Source organism: Ursus arctos, unplaced genomic scaffold (assembly GCF_023065955.2).
Source record: "Ursus arctos isolate Adak ecotype North America unplaced genomic scaffold, UrsArc2.0 scaffold_12, whole genome shotgun sequence".
Lineage (NCBI taxonomy): Eukaryota > Metazoa > Chordata > Mammalia > Carnivora > Ursidae > Ursus > Ursus arctos.
This window is the reverse complement of record NW_026622786.1, coordinates 65,360,869-65,383,113: the sequence shown is the minus strand read 5'-3', so window position 1 is coordinate 65,383,113 and position 22,245 is coordinate 65,360,869. Positions and strand designations below refer to the sequence as shown.

General features: G+C 37.3%; 1 protein-coding gene and 1 pseudogene across 5 annotated transcripts in view; both read right to left on the bottom strand.

Moving 5' to 3' along the window:
* FAF1 (Fas associated factor 1) overlaps window positions 1-22,245 on the bottom strand; it is a 486,729-nt gene that overhangs the window by 153,109 nt on the left and 311,375 nt on the right. For all 5 annotated transcript variants that reach the window (XM_048220345.2, XM_048220346.2, XM_057310649.1 and 2 more), the window contains one exon: window positions 2,597-2,692. In XM_048220345.2, coding sequence (XP_048076302.1) covers window positions 2,597-2,692 — 96 coding nt within the window. The remainder of the gene's footprint in view (window positions 1-2,596; window positions 2,693-22,245) is intronic.
* LOC130543461 (serine/arginine-rich splicing factor 7-like) overlaps window positions 2,706-22,245 on the bottom strand; it is a 44,006-nt pseudogene continuing 24,466 nt past the window's right edge.

Below are 22,245 nucleotides of genomic sequence, written 5' to 3'. Positions count from 1 at the left end.
TCCACTATCAACTGAGGATTGGACAATTCTCAAGAAGCCTAGGTCTATGGGTCCCTACCCTGTCCCACCCAAGCAGCTGGAGAAAGGAGAAGGTATTAGCTAGGAACCCAGATAGGGAAAGATCATTAAAAGGGGACTCAGGAGCAAGGGAAGTTGCAGGACCAGAAGGAGGATGTAAGAAACAAAAGATCCGTAGCTAGAGGACACAGAACTATAATCCATAAAATTCAAAGCTTAAACTTAACTACTGGTCTCAAATATCTTCTTCCTAACTCAAGGCTTCAGACAATCAATAGAAAAATGGTAATTGTCCTGAAACCTGAAATCATGTAGGAGAAGGGTTAAAAGGAGGAAAAAAAAAAAAAAAAAAAAAGCAGAACCACTGGGTGGAAGCTACAAGGACACAGGTTCCAGTTTAATGTAAGGAATATATCAACAGACAGAGCTGCTCAACAATGGGACTGGCTGCCTTGTTACTGGGGATAAAACAGTCTATTTTGAGGGGATATTTTGAGCGAGTTCTTTTAGCATACAGACTGTGGTCCTAATGATGGGCACCCAGAAGACATTAAACGCTTAAATGAATGAGGGATGAATGGATAGAAGAGCGGAAATCAAATTTTAAAAATCCCTTCCAGCTGTGTAACTCCATGACAGCATGAAAGCCCCAGTCACACTTGCCCATTTCTCATCAGCCCCCGAAAAAGGTGATATTTACAGCTAGCCAGGGAAGGAAAAATAACGGTTTCATCCCAGATAATCACATTTTAGGATGTTCCCAAGGCTGTGGCTCTTTTAGTTTAGCAAAGCCTCCCAACTCCACTCTACCTTCTTGTCTAACCTAAAGAGTATTCCAGCCTCATAAACACTCTTTCTTACTCTATAGCACTGACTTCTTTTTGCTGAAGGGACCACCCAAATACATATAATGGTGAGAGTGAGAGAAGGAAATAAGATGAAGTGAAACAGATATCTGTCACCTTTCAGAGCACAGAATTAAAAGTTTTGGGTGAAGCTAGATGGCCGCCTTTTAATGTAGCAGATTTATCCATTACAGGGTTGAAGCACAACCTACTTTAGCATTAGAAACACAATGACACACTAGAAAGAAGTATTTCAATAAATTATTTCTGGTAGTTTCTGCCAAGCAGTGAAACTCAATATCATGTTTTCTTTCATGAGGATTAGTGAGATAAAATGCTGAATAAAATGGTGTGGGCTCTTTAAAGGAAATTAACATTTTTAGAGCCCTAAGAAACCAGTACAGTAATATTTGTAGCAGGGGAAAACCCTTTTTTCTTTGTGGATTTCTAAAAAAATGTAAACACCAGAATTGCAAATTATCATTTTCACAGGATGATCATGGACTAGAATGTAACTTATGCAGTCCCATTTCTCTTTCACGTATTTAAGTGATATAAATATATATTCAGAGGATGGCTGGAGAGGTCCTGTGGCAGCTTCCATAATGAGTGTCCAAAATACAGTCAGTTTATTGGGGCGCCTGGGTGGCACAGCGGTTGGGCGTCTGCCTTCGGCTCGGCGTGATCCCGGCGTTACGGGATCGAGCCCCACATCAGGCTCCTCTGCTATGAGCCTGCTTCTTCCTCTCCCACTCCCCCTGCTTGTGTTCCCTCTCTCGCTGGCTGTCTCTATCTCTGTCGAATACATAAATAAAATCTTTAAAAAAAAATACAGTCAGTTTAAATAAAATTTCACAACCATATTTTATGTAGAATGTAAATGGAAAAAAGTTTTATTGGACAGAAAAACACTGAGGTGAATAACGTGTTTCTGTGCTATTTAGTTATGACCTCTGTCACATACACTTTTTAAGTCATGGTGATGACTTTTCTTTAGCACACAGTAGGAGCTCAATAAATGCTTTTTAACAGATACATTGTAATGTCCAAGCTATCTCTCCCATTCCCTTATAATCAAAGTCATCATAGTTGGACATAGAGTCTTATTTGTAGCCATGGAAAAGATACTGCCTTTTAACATTGTTCAGACCCACAAAGACACACACAGGTACATCCCACACACAACCATGTTCAATCTTATCTGTTCTTCTTCTCTGTTCCTATAGCACTCTGTGTGCTATCACTGCTTTTATTACAGTTTGCCATTATTATTAGTTCATTAATCTGTCACCTTTGATTCTGAGCACCTTGGTGTAGATACACTGTTATTCATCTTTGTTACTTAGTATCAAGCACAATACCGGCCTCATAGAAGGTACTCCAACTCAATGAGTTAAAGGACCTTCAGGATCAGTCTTGATAAATGTACTCAATTATACAGTTGGCAACGAAGAAAATCCTTTGTCAACCTGTCAATTCTAAGTAAAACTCATTTCAACCAATCCACCTGAATTCTGTCTGTTGAAACATGAAACTTATTGACCAAGAAGGAGCACATTAGCAATAAACTCGCATGAAAAGTTTCTGCCTTCAAGAATTTACTGAGATTTTATTCACGCTACATTAACTTTATCTATTCACTGCTGTGGAGATAAAAAAAAAAGAGTAGGAAGTGGGCAGGTAGGTGAAGGACAGGCCTCCTATTCACTGAAAAGCTTGGCAAATGGGCTTACCTCTTCGGACTGCTCCCGGGTCTGCACAGGTGAAGATCTTCTGCCCACTGTAAGTCGATGGCAGGGATAAGACAGCCCTGATTCAGCAAGACACATCTGCAAAAAGAAAAATCCACCATTCGTAAACAAAATGAGTCCATGTCTCACAAAAGCCCCCTGTGATATTTTCTAGATTTCTTTTTTTTAAAGATTTTGAGAGAGAGAGAGCATTTGCACATGAGCAGAGGGAGGGGCAGAGGCGAGGGAGAAGCAGGCTCCCTACTGAGCAGGGAGCCAGCCCACGGGGCTCTATCCCAGGACCCTAGGATCATGACCTGAGCCAAAGGCAGACACTTACAAGACTGAGCCACCCACTTGCCCCAATATTTTCCAGATTTCTGAAGTTAGATTAGAAAGTTCACTCTAGTAGCCCAGGTATTATGTTACCAGGAAGCCTCTGAAAATCCGAAAATTTTCCATATATGGCATATTACAATAGTCAAGGCTATTTTTTTTTTTTTCGCTTAAATAACAGAAATTTATTTTCTCACAGTCCTGGAGGTCGAAAGTCTGAGATCAAGATGTAGGGAGGGTTGGTTTCTTTTTTTTCTCTAATCTGCTATTTTTTAAATTTTATTAAGTTTTTCTGAAAAAGATTTTACTTATTTGAGAGTGAGTGAGAGAGAGAGCAGGAGTCGGGGCGGGGGGGGGGGGAGGGAGGCAATGGGAGAGGGAGAAGCAGACTCCTGAGATCACGACCTGAGCTGAAGGCAGACACCTAACCAACTGAGCTACCCAGGCACCCCTCTTTTATTTTTAATATTTATTTTTTTTCTAGTTAGAAACATTTCATTTAAATGTGCCAGATAAAACCCCACATTTTCAGACCACAGAATGTTAATACATTCAACAAAAATTTATGTTATCTTATTGCTGTGAATTTACAGAGTTATAATCCAGATCCATTTTGACTGGATGATTGAAATAATCTTCCTAGGTTAGGCTTTACAGACATCACGAATCCCTTATAATCATGTAAACGAAATAACTTTTCCCTAAAAGGTGAACTTGAGAACTTCACTCTTTCAGGACTTGCACTTCTTTGCAGACTTCCTCATGGGGAATGACTTCTTTTTGGAGGTGGAGATCTGGACTTTGGCTGCTTCTTGGTAGTGAAACAGACCTGGATCTTGACCTTGACCTCAGCGGGGATCTTGACTCTTTTATAGAACCAGACCTAGATCTTCTGTGTGAAGCTGATCTTGAAAAAGACACAGATCTTGATGGTCAAGGAAAGGCTGATCTTGACCTCCTTTCCCTGCTCCTGCTACATGAGCAAGAGTATCGCCTACCTCTGGATCTTAAATGTGATCTAGACTGTGACCTGCTTCTCCTCTGCAGGCTGCAACAATGACAATCATAAGCATAATGTCCCTTTTCACCACACTCATAGCATTTATCACTGGGATCAAAGGAACATTGGGCAGGTGGTCTACTAATACCAGATGTCCAACGTGTGTCTATTGATAATTCAACTCTCACTCAGGAACCACAAATCACTCTCCCATCCAGGCCTCGCACTGCATCTTCTGCATGTCTAGGATCTTCAAATTCCACAAAGGCAAATCCTGGGGGATTTTTCACAATCCACACATTTCTTAAGGGACCATAATAACTGATAGCCCTTTCTAACTCTCCTCTGCTGACACTGGTTCCCAGATTACCAACATACACCTTGGTTTTCTCCTCCATACCACCTGAAAGCTGATACGATGCCTGGCCTGCTTGCAGTGCCCAGGCAGTGAGTAATACAAAAGCTGCAACACTGACTCAATCATCAATGGTCCCGGCGGTCTTAAGTTTTTATTTTAATTCCAGCACAGTCAACATATACAGTGTTGTATTAATTTTAGGTGTACAACAAAGTGATTCAACAATTCCATATATCACCCAGTGCTTATCACAGTAAGTACACTCCTAATCCCCATCACCTATTTCACCCATCCCCCCATCCACCTCCCCTCTGATAACCATCAGTTTGTTCTCTATCACTAAGAGTCTGTTTCTTGGTTTGTCTATTTTTTCTTCTCATTTGTTTCTTAAATTCCACATATGAGTGAAATCATATGGTATGTCTTTCTCTGACTGACTTATTTCACTTAGCATGTAGCTCCATCCATGTCAGTGCAAATGGCAAGATTTCATTCTCTTTTATGGCTGAATAATAGTTCATTGTATATATATGCCACCTCTTCTTTATCCACTCATCGATCAATGGACACTTGGGCTGCTTCCATAATTTGGCTATTGTAAATAATGCTGCTATAAACATTGGGGTGCATGTATCTCTTTGAATTAGTATTTTTGTATTCTTTGGGTAAATACCCAGTTGGGCAATTGCTGGATCCTAGCGTAGTTCTATTTTTAACTTTTTAAGGAAACTTTATATTGTTTTCCAGACTGGCTGCACCAGCTTGCATTCCCACCAACAGTGCAAGAGGGTTCCCCTTTCTCCATATCCTCACCAACACTTGTTGTTTCTTGTGTTTTAGATCTTAGCTATTCTGACAGGTGTGAGATGATCTCTCATTGTGGTTTGCATTCTCATTTCCCTGATGATGAGTGATGCTGAGCATCTTTTCATGTGTCTGTCGGCGATTTGAATGTCTTCTTTGGAGAAATGTCTGTTCATGTCTTCTGCCCATTTTTTAATTGGATTATTTGTTTTTGGGGTGTTGAGCTGTATTAAGTTCTTTATATGTTTTGGATACTAATCCTTTATTGGATATGTCATTTGAAAATACCTTCTCCCCTTCAGTAGGTTGCCTTTTAATTTTGTTGATTATTTCCTTTGCTCTGTAGAAGCTTTTTATTTTGATGTAGTCTAAAGTTTATTTTCAGTAAAGGCTATTTTTCATAAGACAGAAGACTAGTGCTCCAGGAAACTGTAACAGGCCTAAAATAAAGATAATCATATATGTATATCCACACCCCCCCCCCCACCAGTGTGTCTGTTACTTTTCCAATTAGAATAACACTTCAGTTGACTAATTCCCAGGGAAGCACTCTGTAAATCTTTTTTGAAGGATACCCTGGAATAGTGCTTGCTGAAGGCATTAAAAAGAAAAGTTTCTACAGATGGTAACAATGTCATTTATATTTTAATCATATTAATCCACAATATCAGATTGTTATAGTTTGGGAATCTACAATCTATGTAAAGCACCTAGCACAGTACCTGGCACACATTCAGTTAACAAGGTTAATTTTTATTACCATTATGATTTATTACCCAAAGAATCTGCCTAGTTTAGCCAACACAATTAAAGCCAAATATATTTACTTCTACTGAAGTTTTTAGTGGGTCAGATATTAAATAACTAATTTGAGGTTTAAATTAAATTTGGGAAAATGTGAGCAAATATGAGTACATATCACTTTTGTCTATCTAAAGGAATTAAAACAATATTAAATAGCCAAAAGAGGGTGTTTTTCTTTGGTGTTCATGAAATGACCATTTGTGTATTCAATGTAATGATGATATCATGTTTTCTGTATTATTATTATTAGAAATAAAATAGTGTCTCCATTAGCACACTGAAAACACTTTTAGTAACTTTTGGGGAGGTGTGAATTAAATTGATATATGAGGAAACCCAAATATCTGTAAATTCATAGAGACCAACCAAGGACACAATAGTGGGTTGGTCATAACTACAATTCAAACATGTGTTATAATCAAGCTAATTATCTGAAGACAAATATTGGAATGAAAAAAGGCAAATGTCACATGAATACATAGGTATTTTCAATCATGTGAGGTGTGTTCTGTCATATAGATTATACTGATAAAAATTATTTGTATTTTGATAATTTTTTCTTTAGTCTGGTTAGAGGTTTTTAAAAATTTTTTTTTAAATTGGGGTATAACCTTTGCCACTTTAATCATTTAATTTTATTTATGTTTTAAAGTAATTGTTATGTCCGATGTGGGGCTCGAACTTACCACCCTGCAATCAAGAGTCCCATGCTCTACTAACTGAGCCAGCCAGGGGCCCCGTGGTTAGAGGTTTTTGTTAGTTTGTTTTGGCATTGTCTCTTACAAATGCTAGAAAACCTGATTAATAATAATAAATTTTAAGAGCAAAACCATTATCAATCCTGTCATTCTATTCAGTCGTATTCATCAACATTTGTCACAATTGGCTCAATTTATTTTATTTCAGTACAAACAAAAGCAAAGCTAATTTGGATAAGAAACACAAGCTAAATTTCAAGTCATGTTACTTTCACAATATTTTTCATTAAAAAAAAAGTCCTCCTCCCCCCACCCTAAAATCCTCTGGTAGTGAAACAATAATGATGGTAAATGTGACTGACAATCAGAAGCAGTGTAGTATAATGGAAAGAGACTTGGATCAGGAGCCAGAAAAATCTCAATTCAAGTACTTCCCAGCCTCCTGCACTTCGGGAAATAATTTCTCTATTCTACTCCAGAATTTTCCATTTATTGAGGTGAATAATCCCTGCCTTAAATACCTCAATGGACTTTTGAAAGGGTTAAATGTATTAAGGTAAGTAAAAGCTGGCTTTGAAACTACTAAATAGGCAGAAGACCTGTTATCATTCCGATGATCATTATTTTTAGGACCTGGAGAAAAGAAATGATGATTAGATTCTACTGTGACTACCTCTGCATAACAGCCTAACCATGTGTAAACTAAAAGACATGCTTTAGGAGGAGCTGGAGAAAAGTGCTCATTAGAAGTACACAGTACTACAGATGGGCTGGCTCCTCAATGGGCTCGTCTCCACAGTTTTCAACATTAACCTTCCCCAGAGCCACTAATAATTCCTGAAGAGGAGAGTGGCCAACACTTTCTCCTTAGCCTACAGCTGACAAAGTGGGCCTCTGCATCACCCTATTTCAGATCCCACTAATCACAATACACTGAGGAGTTAAAGGGTCAGAAACTTCTGAGTAACTATATGCCCAGTGTGGATTAAATAGAAGTCTGTCCTAAAGCAACATATATACCAGTTGGAAAGACAAAAGATGCACATAGGAACAGGCACAGAAAAAGGAATACAGGGGAGTAAAGATGGGGCAGTCTCTGCAGGGCTAGCAACTCCTTGGAAGGGACAATAGTTACACGGACAGTGACTGCAATAATTTAGGGCTAAAGTAAATGTTTGGTGGGACTCATAACCTAAATTTACATAAGAGATGTGAAGTCAGAAGGCTGAAGTTCTAGGCTGGCTGGAATCACTCAACTGTCCAATGACTATGGACAAAAATCACTTAGAATTTCTGTATTTCAGCTTTCTTATTTAGAGAAAGAATGGTATAATAGAATCTGTCCTTAATTTACAAAATAGGGTAATACAATCTGTTCTCTCTCACAGAGTTGGTATGAAGATCCAATGAGATTGAGATAATGTATGTGAAACCAAATTGTTATAGAATTTTAAATGATCGATACTATTATCACTGGGGTATTTATTTTGCAAGGAATTGGAAAAAAAGATTAGGGCTGCAGGTTTATTTGACTTTATCATTGAAGGGGGTTACCTTAAAATTTTAAATTTGCATACATTATACTAGTTAATTAACCTATACATAATGGTAATCTCTCAATCACAAGATTGCTTTAACCTAATATAATGAAGAACTGTGACTCATTTGCAAAATTTATTTCAAGGCTTTATTCAGTTTTTTTCCTGCCCATATTAGACTGTAATTCTCTGACTCTCCATCATCGCAGATGCAGAGATTCAAAACAGACTCACAAATTCAAAATGAAGTCAAGCCAAAATTCCTTTATTATTTAATTCTATACCTTTAAATAAATAAAGCACATCTGAGAGTATAATCTTCTGAATGCTTAGGGATGGGGAAAGGCTGGGCTAAAAGAATTTTCATGCCTAAAAATCTCACTGGCTATTATATGTATTAAATAGGTCGTGGGTTTAATTAAATTAACCTATTATATATATATAAAACACACACACACATATATAATATATATAAATGGGTTATGTTGTTGAAAGGCATGGGAGTTATACATATATATTTATTTATGAAGACTTCCTTTTCTTAAAGAGTAATTTTAGGTTTACAACAAAATTGAGAAGAAAGTAGAGATTTCTCCTATACTCCCTGCCCCCAAACAGGCACAGTCAAGGATAAACCTACGTTGACACATCGTAATTATTCAAAGTCCATAGTTTACATTAGGGTTCACTCTTGGTGTTGCACATTTATTATGTTTGGAAAAAGGTATAATGGCATTTATCCATTGTATAATATCATACAGAGTATTTTCATCACTCTAAAAATCCTCTGTGCTCTGACTATTCATCTCCACCTCCCCTCACTGCCCTTGGCAACCACTGATCTTCTTCCTGTCTCCATAGTTTTGTCTTTTCCAGAATGTCATTCCAAATTGGTCTCTTTCAATTAGTAATAGGCATTTAAAGTTCATCCATGTCTTTTCATGGCTTAAAATCTCATTTCTTCTTAGTATCGAATGATATTCCATTATCCAGATGTACCTCGATACTTCTTAGTATCGAATGATATTCCATTATCCGGATGTACCGGATGTTTGTTTATCCATTCACCTACTGAAGGAGGTCTTGGTTGCTTCCAGGTTATGGCAATTATGAATAAAGCTGCTATAAACATCTGCATGTAGGTTTCTGTATGGAACTAAATTTACAACTCCTTTGGGTAAACAGCAAGAAGCACAACTGCTAGATCATATGGTACGAGTATGTTTAGTTTTCTAAGAAACCACCAAATTGTATTCCAAAATGGCTGTAATACTTTGCATCCCTACCAATAGTGAATGAGAGTTCCCATTGCTCCACAATCTGACCAGCATTTGGTGGTGTCAGTGGTCTGGAATCTGGTCATTTAATAGGTGTTCTTCGTTTGTTTGTTTGTTTGTTTGTTTGTTTTGTTTTAAGTGGGGTGTAGGAGCAGAGGAAGAGGGAGAGAATTTTTTTAAAGATTTTATTTATTTGAGAGAGAGACAGAGAGAGCACAAGCTGGGGGAGGGGCAGAGGCAGAGAGACAGGGACAAGCAGACTTCCTGCTGAGCAGGGAGCCTGATGCAGGGCTTGATCCCAGGACCCTGAGATCATGACCTCAGCCAGAGTCAGATGCTTAACTGACTGAGCCATCCAGTCACCCCAGGACAGAGAGAATCTTAGGCAGGCTCCATGTCCAGCATGGAGCCTGATGTGGCTCCATTTCACAACCCTGAGATCATGATCTGAGCCAAAATCAAGAGTCAGATGCTTAAAAGACTGAGCTACCCAGGCACCCCTTAATAGGTAGTTTTTAAATTTGCATTTCCCTGATGACATATGATATGGAGCATCTTTTCATATGCTTATTTGCCATCTGTATATCTTTGGTAACAATGTCTGTTAAGGTCTTTGGCTCATTTTTTAATTGGGTTGTTCATTTTCTTATTAAGTTTTAAGAGTTCCTTGTATATTTTAGATAAAGATCCCTTCTCAGATGTATCTTTTGTAGATCTTTTTACCAGTTTGTGGCTTATCTTCTGATTCTCTTGAAAGCAAGGACTTCTAAAGTCTGAGTGTCTTGAGTTCAAATTCACTTCTGGTAGTTATTGTTCTATTATATACTCCAATCAATAGTTCATATTTCAAACCTCAGCTTCTTCTATAAAAATGGGTAATATTTCCTTTCCTAAAAGGCTTTCTGTAAGATAGCTTAAACGAGAATAAATATGCCAAATAGTAGATATCCCATTAGTTAGTAAAAACTCTTAAGGGCTATTTGAAGTCTTGTTTTTTCGTTTTTTTCTTATAGAAAGTACTTAGTATTTTCTTAGGAACATACTAACTACGCCAATGATTCTCAAAATGTAGTTTATAGACACAGGGTTCTTGAGACCCTTTAAGGGGTTCCACAAGGTCAAAATCATTTTCATAATAATACTTAGATGGTATTTGACTCTTTCACTGCTTTTACACTGATAGTGCAAAAAGCAGTGGTGGGCAAAATTGTTAGGACCTTAGCACAAATCAAGGTAGTAAGAGCAAACTGTGTGAAAGAGTCCACTGCCATGTACTCCCTGTAAAAATGTTGGTTTAACTTAAGAATGTTCCTGCTGAATCAGGAAAAAATATTACTTTTAATTAAACTTGACTCTTCAGTACATCTCTTTTAATATTCTCTATATGACAAATGGGAAGTATGCATAAAACTCCTGCTGCATGATGAAGTATGATGGTTGTGTTGAGGAAAAAGCACTTAATGTAATTGACTTGTGTGCTGAATGAACTACTTTTTTCATAGAACACTATTATTACTGAAATGACTGGCAAACAAACTATGGTTATTTGGATTTAAGTATTTGACAGGATTTTCTTCCAAAATGAATTAAGTAAGCCTGCTACTTTAAGGAACAGGTCTGGGAGTATCAACTGCCCACGACAAAATTTGAGTTTTCAAGTAAAAATTAAAATTTTGGAAAATTTATCAGCCACCATAAATGTAACAGCTTCCTAATGCTTAAAGACTTTCCTTTCCTTTTTTTCTTCTTTTTAAGATTTTTAAAAGTAATCTCTACACCCAACATGGGGCTTGAACACACAATTCTGAGATCAAGAGTTGCACGCTCCATGGGGTGCCTGGGTGGCTCAGTTGTTAAGCACCTGCCTTCGGCTCAGGGCGTGATCCCGGAGTCTTGGGATCGAGCCGCGCATAGGGCTCCTCCACTGGGAGCCTGCTTCTTCCTCTCCCACTCCCCCTGCCTGTGTTCCCTCTCTCACTGGCTGTCTTTCTCTCTGTCAAATAAATAAATAAATAAAATCTTAAAAAAAAAAAAGAGTTGCACGCTCCACCAACTGAACCAGCCAGGCACCCCCTTAAAGACTTCTCTGATGAGATCAGTGGTGATATTAACAGGTTATTTTTTAAATATCATATAATAGAATAGGTAAACGTTAGAAAATCTGCATAACTCAGAGGACCAATACTCTCCAAATGAACAATGAATGCATGATGTTATAAAATTATGCACTGGTAAAGGATCTATTTAAAGTGCAAGACAGACCAATGGATCTTATTGTAACAAAGTACAAAAAGTATACTGATATGGTTGCAGATTCCACATCAAAACTAACATTTAGAAAACTATCACTTTGAGTTCTGGTTTAGTATCAAAGAATAATATCCACAATGATCTGAAAAGACTATTAAAATATTCCTCCCTGAGAGCAACCCACATGAATGACCTCTCAGATCTCTTTTAGCTCTTATGAACTATGATCTTAACACATCACTAAGAAGATTCAGTTCAGTCACCTGCAGGATCCTTGCCCTGCATGTGATACACTTAGTAACACAACCTAAAAATTATAAACTATAGCTTCACTATTTGTATCTTTTTTTAAATAACTTTTTATTATATTATGTTAGTCACCATACAGTACATCCCTAGTTTTTTATATAAAGTTCCATGATTCAATACTTGTGTATAACACCCAGTGCACCATGCAATACGTGCCCTCCTTAACACCCATCACCGGCCTATCTTTTTAAAAAAGATTTTACTTACTTATTTGAAGAGAGAGAGAGAGAGCGCACACGTGCACATGAGTAGGGGGAGGGGCAGAGGGAGAAGCAGACTCCCTGCTAAAGCAGGGAGCCCAATGCAGGGCTCAATTCTGGGACCCTGGGATCATGACCTGAGCTAAAGGCAGACGCTTAACTGACTGAGCCACCCAGGTGCCCCATATATCTTTTAAAAATTAGTTTGTAAAATACAATTACCTTGTGTGTGTGTTATTTTTTAAAAGATTTTATTTATTTATTTGATAGATAGAGAAAGCAAGCAGGCAGAGCTGGAGCAGAGGGAGATGAGAAGCAGGCTCCCTGCTGAGCAGAGAGCCTGATATGGGGCTCCATACCAGGACCCGGGGATCATGATCTGAGCCTAGGGCAGACGCTTAACTGATTGAGCCACCCAGGCACTCCACCTTGTGTTTTAAAAAATAATATTAATGTAAGAAAAACTTTTAAAACCATATTTCAAGCTTATCACCATCCTGACAAGGCAGCAGCATAATTAGTTCCATCTAGGTTTGGGAGTCTTACTGGGCATCAGCACTGAATATAATCATTGTAGTACAATGAAGATACACACATATATCACTGAGTATTACTTTATTGAGATATAACTGACCTACAATAGATTATACACATTTTGAAATATGTAATTTGATATGGTTTGAAATACATATACAAATACCCATGAAATCACTCAGTAGTTTTAAAAATATTTTAATAATAATTGCTATTATTGAGAGCTTAATATATACAGTATTATGTGTGTGCTTTATATGCATTACTCCACTTAATTGTCACAATAACCCTGCTTGATAGGTATTATTATAATCCCCATTTTAAAGACAAGGATACTGAGCCTTACTTAGATCAAGAAGCTTGCCTAAGGTCACACAGCTACTGAGTAGTGAGCCAAAACTCAAACTCAGAAAGATTTATCTCAGAGGCATTTAGAAATAATTCAATCAAACAACTATTAAGGCCCTACTATCTGTTGTTTGAGGGACTGATAAACAATAATTATTTTCTTTGGCTTAATCAAAATAGCTACTCCTGGATACTATCAATTTGTCAGGTACTATATTTTAAGTGTCTACCGTATATGACAATCCTGCAAATTAGGATAAACATGATTGCATAGATCACAAAACAGCCTCGGAGGGGTAGAATAACTTGTCTAAGATTAATTAACTACTAAGTGGCAAACCAGATTTTATTCCAAAAGCATGGAATTTTAACTACATCACACATTTCTGACCAACCCAAAGCTTTTTATGAATAAGAAGCCCTGAAGATAACTGCTGGATCACCCCTTTAAAATTTTCAGATGCTCACTGTTGAGCTAGACAGATTAAAGTAGTTAGAAGCCAAACTGAATCATGAGGCTGAAGTTTCATTTACTGCCAACAAGAGTGCAAATCAAATCCAAGCATTTTTTTTTTTTAAATCACTTATGTGCTAGAAAAGTCACAGAGCTTTAATTTGTGGCAGGTTGAAGCAAGCTTATTAAGAATGTTAGTTACCAAGTGCACATCCACTTGTCTGGACTAGCCCACTGCCACATTCTTGTAGCAGGGTTAAATAGCAGTTTAGTCACCTCGTAAAAAAAGAAAAAAAAGCACACTGTTAAAAAGGAAGTGACTAATAATAATCTGGAACCAACGGAATGGAATATTATAAGACATGTGGAGGTCAAGATCAATTAATCTATAAAACTCCTGTGTCAACAGCTCAAAAACTGTGTTCTCTCCCTGGCCTTGCTGTATTAGAGTCCTCAACTGATTTGGCAAGTTGGTAAGGTTTAATGAAATAAACACCAACAGTAGCAAATTGTGAGGCTTTCTGCTGTATACAAACAAGAATGCTATCACACAACCAAGCAGAGTTGAAAGAAACAAGGATGGCTGCTATAGATGGCTTTATTTTAGACTCATAGGTATTAGAGTTGGAAAGGTCTTTGAATTCATCACTTGCTGATATCCCAACAAGGAGACCACAGATTGATTGATTATTTATTTATTTATTTATTAAAGAAGGCGCCACACCCAGCGTGGAACCCAATGCGGGGCTTGAACTCATGTGAGATCAAGAGTTGAACGCTTAACCCACTGAGCCACCCAAGCACCCCAGAGACCAAAGATCTTTAAGTCTTAGCTGAGTTAAGTGCTGCCGCCACACTATTTCCACCAAGCATCCCCCGCTCCATTCAAAGCTAGTAATGGGACTCTCTTGAGAGTTTATCACCAGCCTACTCTTAAGCATCTTCTATCAGTAGCCCCATCATCTCTAACAGATTCCAAATGAAAGGTAGTTTCTTCTCACAAGAAGATCTAGTCTAATACTACTATTTAAGAGGAAACTTAGATATAGAGAGGTAAAGTTGTTTGCCCCAAGTCACAGCTTAATGATAGCACAAGCATGTTCTCTTTTTTTAAAGATTTTATTTATTTGTTTGAGAGAGAGAGAGATCTAGAGAGAGAGAGAGCATGAGCAGGGGGGAGGCGCAGAGAGAGAGACGGAGAAGCACACTCCCCGCTGAGCAGGGAGCCGGATGCAGGACTCAATCCCAGGACCCTGGGATCATGACCCGAGGCGAAGGCAGACATTTAACCGACTGAGCCACCCAGGTGCCCTCTCTTGACTTTTAACCTATTCTTCAAAGATGTTATAGCTAGTTGCAAAATACTATATTTTGTTTTAATTATCCCAAATTTTTAAAAAATAATTTTTAGGAAATATATATGAGATAATTTAAAATGCTCCTGACTTGTTTTTTTGTTTCTTTCTTTTAATCTAACAGACATATGAAAAGATGTTCAACATGATTAATCATCAGAGAAATCCAAATCAAAACCACAATGAGATACCATCTCACACCAGTCAGAATGGCTAGTATCAAAAAGACAAAAAATAACGTGTTGTCAAGGAAGTGGAGAAAAGGGAACCCTTGCGCATTTTTGATGGTACAGCTACTATGGAAAACAGTATGGAGTTTCCACAAAAAAAAAAAACTAAACTGAAAACAGAAATACCTTATGATCTAGTAATTCCACTTCTGGGTATTTTTACCCAAAGAAAATGAAAACACTAATTTGAAAAGATATAGGCACCGCAATGTTTATTGGAGCATTATTTACAATAGCCAAGATATGGAAGCAACCTAAGTATCCCTTGATAGGTGGATAGTTAAAAGAGATGTGGTAAAAGTACATACAATGGAATATTAGTCATAAAATAGAATGAAATCTTGCCATTTGCAACATGAATGCGCCAGAGGGTATTACACTAAGTGAAATAAATCAGACAGAGGACAAGTACTGTATGACTTCACTTATACGTGGAATCTAAAAAACAAAACAAAGGAACAAACAATGACAAACAGATTCGTAAATATAGAGAACAAACTAGTGGCTGCCAGAAGGGAGGGGAGTGAGGAGATGCCTGAAATGGGTGAGGAGGATAAAGAGGTACAAACCTCAGTTATAAAATAAATAAATCACAGGGATGAAAAGTATGGCATAGGGAATATAGTCAATAATACTGTAATAACTTTGTATGGTGAAAGACAGTAACTACACTTATCATGGTGAGCATTTTGTAATGTACATAATTGTACACCTGAAACTAATATAATATTAAATGTCAACTATACTTCAATTAAAATAAAAAAACAAAAAAAAAAGGAATTTCAAATAAAAAATGATTTGAGACTGATCTTTGAGGAAATGATTGTCAAAATAAATAGCATTTCCTAATGCAATGGTATGCAGAAATGCCTTAGTGAAGCAATGTATTTGTGGCATTACTGGACAACCACACTCTCAACTGTAAGCTATATAAGCTGGGCATCTTCTTGGGTCCTCAGTGAACATTTGCAGAGGACAATTTTCAATTAAAAAAACAACTGCATTATAATATTTTTTATTATTTTGGTTCAATTTAACCAATAGTTAGTGTCATAAGTTACATGTGAATGAATATTCCCAAGATGTGAACTGTAGCTTTGACAAGTTATACATTCTACATGACATACTTTAGACTTTTTGTACAAAGAATAAATTTATTAAAAGTTTTGAAAATATTTAAAAAAATATGTTGGGATTCTTGAAAACAAGGAGAATCACCTGATGATACTTTTCCACATTATAACTGCCCACCTTCATACTTCCCTGCACTGGTCCAACATTATCCAGCATTCTATCAAAGAGAGGTTGCTCCACACAAAAGTTTTCTTTTTTAAAGTCTTTTACTGCATCCCAGCTCCTAAAACTAGACGACACCATAAGGGGGTAAAGATTTACCCATTGCAGTAGAATTAACAAAATTTCTAAAAAGATATGCTTCTATAAAACTAAATATATAGTCAATAAAAACATTCTTGCATTTTATTATTTGATTCTAGTGAGTACACTAGACGAGCTTCTGAAGTACTTCAGAATACTAGAGTACTTCTGAACAATAAGTTATATAAGAATATAGCCCTATTAGACCAGCCTAACGCTGCCTGGCATAATTTCTCTCATACCTATTTAGTGAGAATGGTTAGATTTACCTCTATAAAGATACTAGCTCAGGCAGGCAGACTAGTTATTATTTGCAAGACAACTTTAAGCCAAAGAAGCTATTTCATTTGAATCAAGAGTTCTGTTTTAAAGTCTGCTACTTGGCACAGGGGACAATAATCCATGCTGTGAATTAAAATGGCACTTGTTTCTCAGTTCCAATCGCTACAGCTTGTTCATTTAATTGCTTATGAGCACCCTCTGCTGGAGGGCAGAAAAGAGAAAAGAACCTATTAAAACAATCCACTTCTTCTAACCCACCAGATAGGTGAGGGGGAAGAAAGTAATCTGAAATGCACAGATTTCTCTTGAACTTGCCCTTCATCCCCATAATTACTTATAATTTAGAACTGGTTGCTGAATAAGTTATATGAACCATATAGTTACCCAGAGTCTATAACTTAATTATTCAATAAACATGTAAGTTCCCATTATGTCAGGCACTTGGATACAGATAACCTGGCCTTGGATTCTGGCTTTGATATTTAATACACTTCCCAGGGAAGTTGCTTGACCTCATAAGATCCCAGTTTTCTCATCTGAGTAATGGGAACAATATCTTTATTGACAGCATTAAAAAGATGGTAAGTGAATAAGTGCCAAGCTTAATCGGACTTAATTAATTTTGCAACTAAAATAAAAACAAAAAGCACACTTCATCTTTGGCTCTTTGTCAGAAGAAAGGATTATCATATAGTTGTCTTCAGATGCAATGCCCAATTATTTCTGTCTTTAAGAATTTAAGCCTAGATGACAGTATTGGTATCAGATAAGTGTTTAATAACACCTTATGTCAATTACATTTAACTTAACTGATACGTGTTCTGAAATATACATAACAGCCTATTATATTAAACTTTTCCACATCAAAGGTATCCAGAAGATGTTGACTAATACTTCATAAAGTTATTTTCTTCCTAGGTGAAAAAATTAGCTTATTTAGGGGTTTCTTATCTATTCTCAAGACCTTGTATGCCATTCTTCTAAGTATCACCCATGAAGAGTATGTTTGTTTAGATATATTTTGGCTCTGAGTGCACTTAAGAGCCCATCTCTGACATTCACTACCTGTTTATGACAGATTTTTTTGAAAGATTTTATTTATTTGAGAGAGAGTGAGAGCAAGAGAGATCACAGAGGGAGAGGGAGAAGCAGACTCGCCACTGAGCAGGCAGCCCGATGCAAGGCTTCATCCCAGGACCCTGAGATCATGACCTGAGCCGAAGGCAGCGACTGAGCCACCCAGGCGGCCCTATGACAGATTTTTATAAGGATATTTTACAAGGGATGTCCAAAAGTGGAAACTTGCTACAGGTTTCCCATTTAATTCCTATGAGATTAACTTAACCAAGACTGAAGGAGAGGAAAACAGCCTGAGGAGAGTAATGGGGTGGGGTGGGGTGGGGGGAGGAGAGGGGAGGAAAGGAGTGCTCCTATCTGCTGCAGTGACTTTGGGTGACTAGTTAAGCCTACCAAGGACTTTCAGCTTTAATACATTTAACCAGCCTGTAAGCTATTCCTCTTTCGTCACCACCATTAATGCAAATCAAGTATAGTTCTTTTATATCCTAAGGCTGTGTGGTGCCCTTTTAAGACTTTCTCCCATCAATGCTGCCTATGATATGATTCCAGCTGTATAAAAATAATGGAGGGCTAATACATTGAAAGAACATTGTAGACAGATAAAAGGATGTGGATTAAAATTCTAACTTTGCCTCTTATTTATTGTGCGACCTTGATCAACTCTCTTTTAGCTTTATCACCTGTAAAATGAAAAAAACACGACTAGGTGCTTTCTAAGTTCCTTTATCTCACTCTGAACAAATTTTTCAAGGCCACTGCCTACCTATCTTTCCAGTTATTATCCCTCACTACTTTTTTGCACTGTATACACATTTGTTAGCTCATTGAACCAAAAATATGCTTTGCACTTACCTACTCCTAGGCTTTTGCTCATGCCATTATTCTTGCCTGGGTTTCCCTCCCCATTTTTTTCTACCTGTCGGTTTCATAGGTATGTTAGGATCATATGAGAAAAGTGAAAGCACTTCTTCAAATCTCAGCTCAATCTTGTCCTTAAAGCCCCTATAACCTCCCAATCTCAAAATTTTCTCTGTTCTTTAAAATATCTGGTACCTTTTTAAAAAAATTTTAAAAATAAGCTCTAAGCCCAATGTGGGACTTAAACCCACAACCCCGAGATCAAGAGTCGCACACTCCACCAACTGAGCCAGTCAGGTGCCCCAAAAAACACCTGGTATCTTTCAGGAGTCAATCATACGTCATGAAACTTGGCCAAATCTTCCAGAAATAAACATCTTTTAGTCAGCCAGTTCCTGAGGGGAGGACCAGAATCCCAGGTGAGAGCTAAGCAGAAGGCGGCAGTGGGGATTTTATAAACAGAGGTCTTACATGGGTAGGTCAAGGTCTGGAATAAAGTGGTGAAAGCTTGGCCCTGGAACTGGACCCGACTGAAGTAAGGGCCAAATATCTAGGAATCAAAACTCTGTTATCCTACATTTGTAGAAAACTGTCCAGGCCCTAGCCCTGTATGCTATTTCTGTCACTGGGGAAGAGGTAGCCCTAAGGCAGCAATACTGTTCCAATGGGTGCAATGGATTGGGGGACCTGCGGTTCTAGGAGACAAAAGGGAGAGAAAGTGTCCCAATGTATAAGGAAGGAATCTCACCCCCCAAAATGCACTCCCATGTCTCCTGAATCATTTACACCTGTGACGAGGAAGTTTCTGGTGAAACCTGTATCACCACAAGACAATTCTTTGGTAATCATTGTCACTGGACTTCCTCGGAAAGGTATAAAAGCAAAGTGATTATGAACTTGAACTCCAAAGTCACACTGCCAGTATTTGAAATCCTGGCTCTGCTGGCTAATAGCTGTATGACTTTAGACAACTCTCTTATCTTCTTAGTTCCTCAATTCCCTCCTCTGTAAAGTTCCTAAGTCATAAGATTGTTGTGAGGATTAGTGTGTGTGTGTGTGTGTGTGTGTGTGTGTGATATATACATATGGTAGGGATTTTGCTATATAACTCTGGGGAGTAGACAGAGAGTACTACACTTCTCTTAAGTAGAGTACAAAATGCAACGTTATTCATTCACTTAACTAATAGTTACTAAGCATCCATGAGGAAATCAGCTGAGTGCTAGGGCTACAGCCAATGGTGAACAGTTTCTCTTTTGATGAAGTTAATAACCATTGGTTTGTGAATAAAGTATATACCATGTTAGCTCTGTTTTATCCTGCTGTATCTAATCTTTGTTATCCCTTTAGTGAGAATGTACCTGGTACAGTTTGCCAAGTCCCATTCCACAGGAAAAAAAAAAAATAAGGTTCTTATTTTTCACCCAAGATCACAAAGCTAATAAATACAGCAGAGTCAGGACTAACATGCTGACTCCTACCTAACCTTTTTACTTTATTTTTTTTAATGACATCACCTCTACTTTAAGTGTGAACCAACCTGGCTAGCTTGTTAAGCCTCTAATTTATTGGGTGTGGGAACGTGGTAAAGTTAAATTATGAAAAAAATTTAAAAGTCTCTAGATATCATTAGATCACCTGAAATCATAACTCTATTTCAAGACAGAGAAAGGCAATGAAAGAAATAAAGAGAGCAGTATGTTGCAAAATCTCAACTATTTTTTTTTTGCATAGTTAGCTTCTAAAGCCTGGACATTTGTAAAGAAAAATCATACTTTAACTCATCTATACTTCTCAGGTCAGGCAAATGTAGTCATTATGTCATTTGAATTATTTTTAAGTAAGTTAAAGTATACTTTAAAAATACTACTGTCAAAGAAAATGACAATGGCTGGTGCTTGGAGAGCAGACTGGAAAAAGGCTTATCAAATATTCCACTCAAGAAACATAGTACTCTTATAGCTTTCCAAGGAAGTATATGCAGCAGGGTTGTTATGATGACCTGCAGCTCACTCAGCTCATTCACATATATTATTCTGTTTCATATGGGTCAGCCCAATACTCCGAACACTTTCCAAAGTGACTGAAAACCAAACTTTCAAACATTAATTGTGAAAGTATTCTTTCCGAGAAGATAATGTAATTTTCTATACTTGAAATTTCACACCATAATGGCTTACCAAGACAAGAATGGAAAACAAAAAAACTTTTGTTACCAAAACTACTTACACAAATACCAAAAAGAAACCACATGTTAAAATATAAACAAATGCCTGTCTTCCAACAATTTATATTTTATGATAATTATTATTGTTGTTGTTGTTTAATTAGGCTTATGAAACTATCTCTTGAAAGGTATTTAGCAGTTTATGTTAAATGGGTAAAAAAAAAATCTATCTTGGGTGCAGTGTGTTCAGGTTATAAAAGCACCAGTGCTTATTTTATCTCCCCACAAAGTGTTGCTGAGATAATTACTGCTGACAGCTTTATTCAAGGTTCATTTCACTTTTTCTGCTATTTTTCTCTGGTTAGAAGTTCAACAGAGCCCATGGGAAGCCACACCCCTCACACCTGTTAGGCTTCTTCATGTTACGGAGGGCCAGTATGGACATGTCACTTCGAATTAGCATTGTACCAGGGCGCTAACTGTGACAATTACTTATCACAGGTTTAACTAAAAAAAAAAAAAAAAGTTTCTAATTCAACCGCAAAAACAGTGTCACAGAATGTAATTTAAACCTGTAAAAGCAGGTTGCATAAAGAACATTCAGAGAACTGCAGAAAAGGTTCCCAGGGTCGAGCTTTGTGCTATATCTGAATTACGCAGGAATGCTCTGCAACCAAACATTCCCTTTAAAACAAAACCAAACCAAAAAAGTAAACAAGGAAGAGTAAGCAATTATACTTTACCAGTGGGCTTCTCTAAGTTTTCTTCATGGTTCTCTCTCAAGCTCGAATATGTGATTCATTTTATTGATTTTTGTATCATGTAACTAATTCAATAACAAAATTTCCAGTTAAAGCAGCTACTTCCAGATTTACCAAAGGAAATACATAGCTTTAAAACCAGGTAGGAAGGAAGCATTCTCTCCTAATATTTGTTTTTTTCTTCCACTTACAATACAGAAAATTATCATTAGGGAGGGAAGATATTAACACAAAAAGAAAAAGGAAAAACCTAACACTCTTAAATGTGTTTTAAGCTAGTTATTATAAGCCTCTCTGTTTCAAGTGCAAAATAATCTCAGAATTATGCCACCTCTGAAAGACCTGGGATGGTTGGAGGTGGTTAATATGGACTGCTGTGAGGCTAATTGTGGATCTTGAGTTAATTACTCTATCCTGATAGGGGATTTTAAAAATAAATAAAATGGTCTTTTACTCCATTTTTACTTCAATTTGTATTCAAGGAAACACTGAATGATGATGGCTAAACTCTGGATACTTCACTATCTGCCACTATTATTTAGATGAAGATCCAGAAAGTCTAGGAAATAAACACGTCCACATCATAATCAATGCCAATATGCACTAACAAAACAACAATGAATGGATCTGTA